Genomic DNA, 12,142 nt, shown 5'->3' on the forward strand with positions numbered 1-12,142 from the left:
TTAAAAATTACTGAACTACATTGCTAACACCAAGGACATGGCACATTATCTGTAAAAAAGGCATTGATAGCTTCGATAGATGACAACTTTGAAAAGACATGCTTGATTATATTCAGCCTCCATTTCTCTTAGAAAACTTTAGTAAGCTCAGAGTAGAAAGAAACTTAAATCTCATATTCTTTAAAAAATTGCAATCATTTCCATTACTGTCATGAAAAAGATAATACCTTCTATACTGGTTGTAAAGCTCTATGTTTCTGCCTTATCTTATTGTTATTTCCCACAACTGAATAAGACAGTAATTTAAAAATTCTGGGGAAATTAACTTATACACAAAAATGAAAGAACAAGGTTTTAGTAAGTAAGCAGTTACAAGATAAATATTTAAAACTCAGTAGTTTAAAAATAAAAAATATGTTTACCTTAATAGACACAAAAGATGCAGGTACTAAAATTTAGAATCATGCATGCATGTATCAAAAAATCTTCCAACTAGAAAGTAATGTCATTAATGACATAAAGACCTGTGGAAGGGGCCGGTGCTGTGGGACAGTACGCTAAGCCTCTGCCTGTGGTATTAGCATCCCCTATGTGCACCAGTTCATGTCCCAGCTTCTCTTCCCAATCAGCTCTCTGCTAATGGCCTGGGAAAGCAGTGGAAGATGGCCCAAGAGCTTGGGGCTCTGCATCCACATGGGAAACCTTGAAGAAGCTCCTAGCTCCGGGCTTTGGATCAGCCCAGCTCTGGCCGTTGTGGCCCTTTGGGGAATTTTCAGTGGATGGAAGACCTTTCTCTGTCTCTCCCTCTCTCTGTAATTCTACCTCTCAAATAAATAAAATCTTTAAAAAATGGAAAACACTATAATTAGTAGTATAACACTGGAAGCTTTTTCTTTGAAATCAGGAACAAACTAAAAATGCTTATTATCTCTACTTTCAATTAGCATTGGATTTCAGGTCTTAGAAGGGCAAAAGGTGACAAAAATGTCATTTTCAGCTTGTATAACTATGTACAGGAACACTTCAAAAGACCATATGAATATAGTGTTAGAATTACTAAAATTTATTCAAGTATTTTTTTTATTTAATGAGCATAAATTTCCAAAGTACAGCTTATGGATTACAATAGCTTCCTCCCCCCCCCTTAACTTCCCTCCCACCCACAACGCTCTCCTCTCCCATTCCCTCTCCCCTTCTCTTCACATCAAGATTAATTTTCAATTATCTTTAAATACAGAAGATCAATTTAGCGTATATTAAGTAAAGATTTCCACATTTTGCTCCCACACAGAAACACAAAGTGTAAAATACTATTTGAGTACTATAGCATTAATTAAACACCTAAGAGTAATTGTGTATTAATTACAGAGTTCAACCAATAGTTTTAAGTAGAATATAAAATGCAACTTTTGTATTGTTGTGGCTTCCCCCCTCAATCTCCCTCCCTCCCGTGGCCCTCCCCTCACCCACTCAGCTAAAGAAAAATAAACACCTCCATATAGAAAATTCTAAAATCATATGCAAAGACATAAATAAGACCTACCTAAATAGAGCAATAGACTATGTTTATGGACTGGAAGCCACAGTATTGTAGAGAAGTTAATGCTCCCAAATAGATATATAGTTTCAATGCAGTACCAGTGAAAATCCTTACATGTTTATATTGTGTATCAGTGAACTTGATAAACTAATTCTAAAATATATGTGCGAGACCAAAGGGCCCAGAATAGTGAGGAACCACTTGAAGATGAACAAAGGGAAATAATTTAACCTTGTGAATTTTAAGACATACTCTAAAATTCTAGGTGTTTAAGGTACCATAACATTGACTCAGAGAGACAAGTGCAACAAAAAGAACAGATTTTTGCATATATACACCCTACATACTAGACAGAGTTGAACAATATCCTTATTGTTTGCAACTAAATGTGTTTGCAATTTACAAAGTGATTAAACCACGATGTTTCTGCACTTTGAAATAGTATTTGGCTATCTCAAAATATCATTCAATTCTATATTGTGAATTAGAAATATTAATTCATTCAACAGATATTGCTGGTTAATTACTATATACCAGCTACTCAGATTTCTCATAAAATATATTACTGCGTTAGGAAACCACATTACAACATGGCATATGATTGTGATTTTTCTCCAACTCCCATCTTATGCAACATCAAAGTCCATCCCAAACCATGCCTCCTTTTGGCTTCTCATTCCTTTCCTTCTCTTCTCACTGTGCCAGGGGCACTGCTGTTCTTTGCTGTCCATAGAACACTAGACGTTCGTCTATCTCTGGGGTTCTGGACTGGTTGTTGTTTCTGCCTACAACTTGTTCCATCAGAAATTCTTGTAACCTCATTTCTTGGCAAATTAAAGTCTTTGTCAAATCATTCAACTTATCTTTTCATTACTATTAGCACTGACCACTGAACTTAAGTATAACACTATTACCAACATACATCCCCCCTCCCCATTTCCTATTTTATTGCCTTTTATAGTATCCATTACTTTCACAAATCCTATGTTTTTACTTGTTTATTATTATCTGAATTTCACATTGTATAGACATCTTAAGGGTAAAAATTTCTGTTTTGTTTATTGCTGTGTCCCAACACTATATAAATACTTGGAATATAGGAGGAATACACTATGTGTGTATTCAAATGCATAGAGAAAGCTCCAAATGCGTATCAAATTTTAAAGTAAGTCATTTCTGAGGAAGAATACCGTTCTCCCAGGGAAAACACAAAAAGGGAATCTGTCATGTTTGACTTCATAGTTTTCTGCTTTACTTAAATTATATACAAGAAAAAAGTCAGTGCTTTTCTGGGAATTATTGTTAGCCTACTAGTTAAGATACACCTGTCCATATCAGAGTACTTGGTTTCTTTCAAAGCTCCAACTCCTGAATCTAGCTTCCTGCAAAGGAACAGCAAAGGCTTCCATAACTGAGTTCCTGACACCATATGTGAGACCTGGATAGTGTTCACCTCGCCCAGCTTGGCTCCAGCCTAGTACAGCTGCTGGGGCCATTTGGAGAGGAAATTGGGATGGGAGCATCCTGTCTCTCTTTCCTCAATACCATCTCTCCTTCTCCCGCACTTTTTTTAAATTTAGCTTATTTTGCATAATAGATCAAGTAAGATAGTAATATCCAAACCTTGAAAAACATCTACAATGAAAAAGTATGTCCTGGAAGACTTCAGTAGGAACTACTGGAAGCAAACTAACAGATAACCTATATGGAATTAGCATCTATACAGGAGGGAGATAAGGAAAGTGTCACTGACCTAAGATCAGACCCCTAAAAATGACCACAGGCACTCCTGGAAGCCAACTGGAGAAGAGCACCTGAAACCAGAAAGCCATTCACACACTCCAATTCACAGGGAAGCACAGAAATTCTGTGGCAAATCTGAAAAGGAGGACACAATCTATTAAATCTTGAAAGGAACAAGAGCTCCCTTCAGGAAAAATACTTGCAGTAAAGAGAATCTGCTGAGAGTTTGTTCCAAACTGAGAGAACAGGAGATCATAGGAGCAAAGGGAAAAGCAAAGTCCATTAGAAAGTTGCAGGAATGGAGCGCTGGAGGCAATCTCAAAATATCTAGAATCAGTTTTTTGTTTGTTTATATGTGATAGCAACAAACAAGAAGTCTCATGCCCTAGAGAATCCTCTACGCCTGAAAAATTCAAGAATACTAATTTCAGGTTAAAAAGAAACAAGCAAAATCGATCACAATTCAATGTCGCACAAAATTATAACACAAAAAAAATAAGTTATAAAATAATATTCCTGTAATGCAAGTTTTCTAAAACATGCCCAGAGGGGTAAAATGTATTTCTTCTATTTCTTTCTTTTTTTTTTAATTTTTAACTTTTATTTAATGAATATAAATTTCCAAAGTACAGCTTATGGATTACAATGGCTTCCCCCCCATAACGTCCTTCCCACCCGCAACCCTCCCCTTTCTTCTATTTCAAATTGTGCTGAATGAATTTAACAAATGATAAGAAAATATGAAGAATGTAGACCACAGTTAGAAAAACACAAGTGATTTGAACCTCAGAAAGAAATTAGAAATAAAACAATTTTTAAAACAATAAACTAGAAAGAACCCAGGAGTGAATAAACAACACACTATGCTTCAAGGAAAATAGAAGGTATAAAAGAGGGTACTTTAAAAAAATGAAGAAAGGCATTGAGTATCTAAATACACACAATAAAAATACCTGAAAAAAACCAAAACAGTAAATTAAAACTAAATTGAATGCTTAGTATTTTAATAAGTACATCAGAATTTATGGAAATTTTCTGAAAATGAAAATGAGCTTACAAACTGAAAAGGAACATGATGTATTCAGAAAAAGTTACCCAGAACAACCAATACTGATACATATCTTAGAGAAATTACTGGACTTGGAAGAAAAAGAAAATTCCTTTAAGCATGTAGGCCAAAGGACTAACTCACTTAAAAGGGAAAGAAATGAATTATGTCATCAAAGTTTTAGGTAGTAATCCTTTATTCCAGAAAGAAATGAGATATAATCTATTCCACTCAAGAAACTCTATGTGAGCTAAAGATGTTGTATTAACCTGAAAAAATGACTTTCGCGAATAAGGGCTGCAGACCCTGTTGTCAGCATGCAAGAATTCAGGAACATCTCCTTGAGCATGTCCTGGATAATTTGCTAGACAGTAAGTATCAGATCATCAGAATGAGTGGAGAGAGAGACCCGAGGACTGTACAGAGTTCTCACAAATGCAAATGAGGAGACAGGTTTACAGCATTGTAGAACGTACACCATGCAGACAGAAGAGCTCTGTGAAATGGAGGTGGGCGAGAAGAAGCACAAAGGAAACTGAGACTATGAATGACACCATCGGCTGTGATCAAACCAAAATGACCTAAATCAGAGAGAGAACAAGAGGCATTAAAGTTACTAATTTCAGCAATGCTCTTAATAGGAAATGAATAGAAAATAAAAAAGTAATCATTACACAAAGATATTGTTATACATTAGAGTGCAAACTTTATATTAAAAAAAAAAAACTTAAAAAGCATAGACACTGGAAACAGAATCCAAACCAAAGACCTCAGAGCAAAAAACATTTCATATAAGTTTGAAAATATAGTATTATAGTATGCTATCCAAAATAGTTGGAGAGGAATAAAAATATGCACAAAATCTGAAATCTAGGGAGGAAGTATTGGAATAATTACAAGGCATCTTTGTACATTATGTTGTGCATTTGACTTCTGGACCTATTTGTATAGTTTAAGTAGTTTTAAACTAGATTTAGTAATTTATTAAAAAAAGTCCCTAAAAATAGAAAGCAAAAAGTCACAGGACAACATTACAATTATAGCTTTATGTGTCAGCATGAGAATTTATTCTATATTTGCAAGCAATGTCAGCTGTGAACTAAAAATAAGATTAACTTTTTAAATTTTTATTTACTTATCACTCCCCCAATACCTGTAATAGCCAGTGTTGACCCAGGCCCAAGCCAGGAGCCTGGAACTCAATCCATGTCTCCCACATATGTGTCAGAGATCTGTATAATAGAGAGGTGATCTGCTGCCTCCCAGGGTGCACATCAGCAGGAAACTGGACCAGATGCAGACGGAGGACTCAAACCCACGCACTTTGACGTGGGATGTGCACTTGGGATACAAGCAAACATAAAGAGTGCATGACTCCCCTCCTCAACATTCAGTATGCACCAGGAAACAAATCCTAAATTGAATGACTCAAAGAAAGCTGATGTTCTTCATGCTCTCTCCTGCTTCATTTCTCTAGGAAAATAAAAGAGAGTCTCGAGTGTTTCCCTGTTAAACTGAATAACTTGATCCACATCCTGGCCCAGATGTCAAGCGCAAGCCCTGCCAAGCCTGCCTCACCTCCTTCCCCCCTGGAATCCTGTACACCAAGTACAACCAAGTTGATTCAAAGGGCAACGATTTTGGGATTCAGCAAGAAACGCAGTCACGTAAGTTGCCAGTCTGTCAGCTTGACTTAAATAGTACTAGGTGTCATCTCAGACTTCCTTCACTGCGCTACACATCCCTTCCTACAGGGTGGTTTTTTTTTACGGTGCAAATGAAGCATCAGTTACCATGTGAGCAGAGTGCCGTTAAGAGAATGTTCGGAGGAAAAATCATAACCACTAAAGCTATTAATAGAGAACTATGAAAGAGAACAGTTCCTACTCTGTCGTAGAACATAAATCAAGAGCTAATTAAAATCTCCAGAAGAAACTAACAGCAGAAATTAGTTTGTTCCCAGCACATAAGATTATGATATCTTTATATATTGTTCTTATGAGGTTTTTTTTCTTTAAACATTGCATCATTCAGATGTTGTGATAACTTGTGGCAGAATGCCTTTTGCTTGCTTGGCTTATATGAAATCTGATTTAGAAGGTATTGCAAGTTGTAGTGCTTGTCTCTTGATTTGTGCCTCTTTAATTTTCCACAGCTGTATCTGATCCAGGTAACACACGGTAACAACGAGAAAAGCCTGACAGAAAAGTCATTTGACCAGTTCTCCAAACTTCATAGCCAACTTCAAATGCAGTTTGCACCGCTGGCTCTCCCAGAGTAAGGCACTGTTCTCTCACCATTACTTGTCCTTGGGATTTTCTGTTTGAGAGCAACGTAGCTCTGACTCCAGTGCCAATGAATCTGCCCCAGCAGAGACTCTATTGCTGTCAGAGTAAGGAATCTCTGTCTCATTAAACAGAACAAGGTTTGCGATTTTCTTTTTGTTCCCAGCCATTGATTTTATAGGCAGAAAAATCCAGAATCTATTTGATTGTTCAGCAATTGAGAAAATCATTTAATTTTCCTGTTTTTAAATGTAACATCTTAGATTTGTATTGTAAAAATAAAAATGCAGAACTAAATTGTATATAGCTTTCATTGAATAAATAACTGTAATAGGAAGCTTTTTCTCCAGGCCAGGAAAAAAATAATCAATATCAGAATATTAATAAATCACTTGTTATCAATATTTGCTTTTAAGTGTTGCTAACCCTGCATTATCTAAATTTAATTTCTTACATGCATTTGAAACATTCATGAAAATTACTGTTCCTATTCATGCTACAATGGAAAAACCTATTTGCAAACTTCAAATATTATGAAAATAACTGCTGTTCAAATAAGCCTTCTAAAATTCATCACATAGAACCAGCCAAACTGAATCATGGATTTCAGTGTCTAACACAAGTATCTCTTAACTGTAAAGAAGTGACTGTCCCAGAAATTACAAGATTTCCATTTAGATAAATCAATGTTATTTTATCTATACTAGGATTTTGTTAAGTAACCATCTCTTTGAAGATATGTGTCCATCCTTGACCTGATGTACTTCATGAATGAGAATGCTTTTCTTAGTTTTCAGGATTTAGTTACTTTCAAAAAATATTAAAAAGCAAAGCTATTAATGGATGGAAGGATATTATGCAATACTGAAAACTGACGAGGTCACATGAAAATAACTATACTTGCAGATGTCACAGAGATTTTCAAATGCAGATGCTTTAAGCATCAGAAGTCAAGAAATTAGAGTGGGAGCACGTTTAAGAGTCTGAGAAGGAAGTAAAGTCATTCTGGAAACTTTGAGAGGTGACATCAGGCTTGAGAATTACTAAAAAGAAAATCTAACAGAATAAATGAGAAAAAAAGAGTTGTAGGGAAAAATTTCAAAGTTCAGCTGGAAATACCAAATTTGACATCAGTGGTTACAATCAGATCCTATTAATCATTTCCCAATATAAATCAATCCCTGTTAATTGGTTGTCCTTATGGTTTCATAACTTACATATTAGTGCAACCTAAAGACTCAGGCCAGATGAGAGCATGTTATTGGTTGAAACATTTAGTGCAGTATTGTTTTTAGTGAATGCACAAGAAATAATATATTCCGAACTCTTTGAAAATCATTAATTTCATGGAGAATTGGTGAAGCCCCCACATGTATTTAAAGGACAAAATGTGTAGTCTGGCATAAATAAAGCAAGAAATAACAAATTCAATTATTACAACTATTAATACAGTTAAAAGACCACAAATGTCCCCAGCCATGCTGATGAAACTCCCAGGGTTAACCACTCACATAATGGCATTTTAACATGGTTTCATTGGCCTTTCCGTTGGATGTAGCTCAAACCTTGTGAACAATCCTGCAATGAAAAGGCCAATATTCAAACTAATGGAGATTTTTTCTTTTAAAACAGGTTTCCTCACTGGTGGCATTTACCTTTTACAAACTCAGATCACAAAAGATTCAGAGATCTAAATCATTACATGGGACAGATATTAAATGGATCCTACAAAGTTGCAAACGTATGTCCTATTTAAGATATCAACTATTTCATATATTACTGGAAATATATATATATATGTCTTCATATGTGATACATGTTCTGTTACCATGTTTATTTATATGTTACTACTAATTTTCATAACTAAATTGAGGTGAGCATTTTTGATACATTAAGCCTTAGAGCTGCTGCAGACTTTTTAAAAATAAAATGGTAAGTAGTTCAATATCCAGTCAAATTTTGGACTTTCCTGACATTTCCAACAAGAAGCAGTGAGTGGAGTGGCATTTCAATATTCAAAATGTTTACAAAAACCTTCTCTAGTTCAGTTAGTCAGTGAGTATGCATGTCTAATTATGTGTAACACCAGGACTAGGGACCCTGGAGCAGCTACAGGGGTATAGAATCTCAGCCTCAGATAACTTCATTGCAGTAATATGTGAAAATTCCATGCTATAACGCACCCTAGAGTTTTTGAGGGGTAAGAATTGCTTCTGCCACAACAATCCAAAGGCTTGAAGAAGAGAACACATGGGTTGGGCCTCTAGGCTAGAATGTGTGGTAGACTGGGTGTATGTAATGCATTTCAGCTTCGGACGTTTTCAAACTGTGACGAGTTCATCAGAGCATACGCTAATATGTAAGTCGAGGAGCATACTCACCTGCATACATATGTAAACATTTATGTAGACATGTGGCACATATACATATACATGGAAGAATGAGACTTGAAGGACTTGCCATACATGACTATGAAAGTCTGAATCCAAAGTCTGTGGGCTAGGCTGCAAGATTGGAGAGCCAGGGAGGAATGAGGCTCACCCAGCTGGAAGGGGATCTGTGTCAATCAAAACCTACTGATGTGTTCAACTTGCCGAAATAAAAAACTTCAGAATAACCTTTGGCCAAATATAGGGGCACGGTGGTCCCACCAAGCTAGCATAGACAAGCAATCATCACAGGAGCAGTATGGGGCTCACTACAGTGAGAAATAGGAGGTCCCTCACCATTCTGGTAGAGCTTGGCTCTCCTGTGCAGACTAGAACTGTGTTCCTCTATATTTTTTAGCTTTTTAAACTGTAAAACGCAAACATTCATCCTCAAAGAATCTACAAAAGAAAATTGGAAATTTCAAAGATCAGTTGTTTAAGAGAACTCCCATGTAACTAGGCAGTACTTTCAAAACATGACTGGAAATTCTTGGCCATAAGAGGAGGAGTTTGGATTTCCTCCTGTAGGATTGCAGAGGACTTGTATGATTTCCTCATAAAGTAGAATAAGATGGGAGTGACCTTTATGTCTTCCAAGTTAATAGCATGACCTTCTAATGGTTTCTCCTGGGATAGTCACTGTGGAAGCCTTCAGCTACCATCTGCCAAACTGAGCTTCCCTGAAGCTGCCAGGCAGAAAAACTACAAAGATAAAACAGAGAGCTGTCCATGAAACAGCAACTGTATTAGTTTCCAGCTGAGATTTCAGACCTAACCATCAAATGATTACAGACTTTCTAGAGATCTCAAGCAGAACATCCTAGCTGAGCTCTAACAAACCCCACAACTGTGAGACAATATCACAATTGCTGGGGCAGGCATTGTAGCACAGTGAATAAAACCACCGTGCGGGAGGAATAGATCCCATACTGGAGTGCCAATTCGAGTACCAGCTCCTCTACTCCCCATCCTCTTTCCCCCTAATGCACCTGGAAGGCAATGGATGATGGCCCAAGTACTCAACTTCTTTCCACCCACCCAGGAGGCTCAGATGGAATTATTGACTCTTTATTTTATTCTGGCCCAGCCTGGCTGTTTTGGGCAGTTGGTAAATGAAACAGCTAGTGGAAGATTTCTCTCTAAACCTTTCCAATAAATTTGTTAATAATGATGATGACAACTCACTATAAACCAATAATGTAGTGAAAGCACTTTTTTAAGTTCATATATTTTCATTGTTGCTCATTATATACATTACTATTCATCTGTAGATTTTTCTCTGCATAGACATTTAGAGTTGTTCCAGTGTGTAGTAATTACGGATACTGCTGTTATAATCATTATTTTACCTGGATGACTCAGCACACATATGCTGTCCATATACCTAGAAGTAGAATTCCCAGATTGTAGGATCTACTTATCTTTACAACATGATAGATAAGGACCAATTTATTCTCACTTGCAAAAAATCAATGTTCTGAATTTCCATAACTTTTCTATACTGGTATTTTCAGTTTTAGTAATTTTTGGCCATTCTGGAGGGAGTACATCTCTTGTTGCATGTCTTGTTTGTATTTTCCTTTTACTAACGAGCTTGAACACTTGTTCATTAATTGGCGGGTGTCACTTAGATACCCTCTTCAGTAAATTCAAGGTCATGTATCTTATTTTCTATGAGCTATTGGACATTGTTTTATTGATCACATTTCTTCGTATGTATGGGTAGAAATTATTTGTAAAGACTTTCTCCCATTCTGCATCTTGTCATTTTGCTCTTTATCATAACTTTTGATTGTCAGAAGCTCTTAGTTTATTGTTGCAAATCATATTATTTTACTGTAGAGTTAGAGGAAAATACCCTACTCTAATGTCATAAAAGTGTGAATTTATTAGGATAATCAAGGACTTTTCTCCTCTACTCTATGAAGATGATTTACATCAATGGCTTCCATCATTTTAAATTTAATTTCTAATTTTAAATTTGCTTCAGTGGAAAAAATCCCACATGTTCACAATGTTTTACCATTTTTGTGTTGCTGGGTTTAATATAACATTTTCTTCAGTATTTGTTTTCACCTTTGTACATGAAAGATTCACCTGGAGTTTCTTACAATGTTCTTCCCTGCTAAGTTTCAAAATCAAAGATATGCTGGCTTTGTAATAGTTGGAAAGCATTTTTGCTTTTATCTGACTCCCTGGAAGATCTTGTATAAAATTGATTGTTTTTTTTTTTTTAAATAATTGGGAATGCCATCTAGATCTGGATTTTTTTAATGATGGGACAATTCACATTTTCTATTCTTGCTTGAGCCATTTATTTATTAACTTATTTTTCTAGCAATTTGGACTTATTGACATAAAGTTAATAGTATTTTCACATAACCTTTAACATATGTAGTTTGGAGTGCTGCCTTCTCTATTCCTGATGTATATAATTTATGATTTATCTTCCTTTTCATCAGCATGTCAGTATTTGATCAGTATTTCAAGAGGAGTATGAAATTCATTAATCTTTGCAAAGAATGAAATGTGAGGTTTTGATCCTCTCCATTGTATTTTTTTTTTTTTGCGCTTATTTTTGTTCATTATTTTCCTCCCTCTCCTTCCTTTGGTTATAATTTACAATCTTCAATTGGGGTTGTATTTTTTTATTTGAAAGGCAGATTTAGATTATATATATATATATATATTATATATATATAATATATATATATATATATGGGGGAGGGAGCGAGGGAGGGAGAGAGAGAGAGAGAGAGAGAATCTTCTATCTGCTGTTTAACTCCCCAAATGGCTACAATACCCAACACTTGGCCAGGCCAAAGCCAAAAGCCAGGAGATCCTTACAGGTCCCCCACATGAGTGCAGGGGCCCAAAGGACTTGGCCCATCTTATGCTGCTTTTCTGGGAACATTAGCAGGAAGCTGGATCAGAAGGCTAGTACTCCAACCAGCTCCCATTTGGGATGCCTGCATGGCAGGCAGCCCCTTAACCTGTTCTGCCACAATGCTGGCCCCTGGTGTTGTATTTTCCTCTATTTGGTCTTGAGGTCTCTTTCACACACAAACTCGAGAGCTGCCCTGAGTGGCTCTAGGAG

The 12,142-nt window shown here is 36.1% G+C and overlaps 1 protein-coding gene across 2 annotated transcripts in view; it reads left to right on the forward strand.

Annotated features, from left to right (window-relative positions):
* The window catches only part of PIK3C2G (phosphatidylinositol-4-phosphate 3-kinase catalytic subunit type 2 gamma), a 464,615-nt gene that overhangs the window by 384,272 nt on the left and 68,201 nt on the right, over positions 1-12,142 (forward strand). For both annotated transcript variants that reach the window (XM_051850300.2, XM_017343356.3), the window contains exons 28-30: positions 5,809-5,998; positions 6,487-6,608; positions 8,249-8,357. In XM_051850300.2, coding sequence (XP_051706260.2) covers positions 5,809-5,998; positions 6,487-6,608; positions 8,249-8,357 — 421 coding nt within the window. The remainder of the gene's footprint in view (positions 1-5,808; positions 5,999-6,486; positions 6,609-8,248; positions 8,358-12,142) is intronic.

Source organism: Oryctolagus cuniculus, chromosome 9 (assembly GCF_964237555.1).
Source record: "Oryctolagus cuniculus chromosome 9, mOryCun1.1, whole genome shotgun sequence".
Lineage (NCBI taxonomy): Eukaryota > Metazoa > Chordata > Mammalia > Lagomorpha > Leporidae > Oryctolagus > Oryctolagus cuniculus.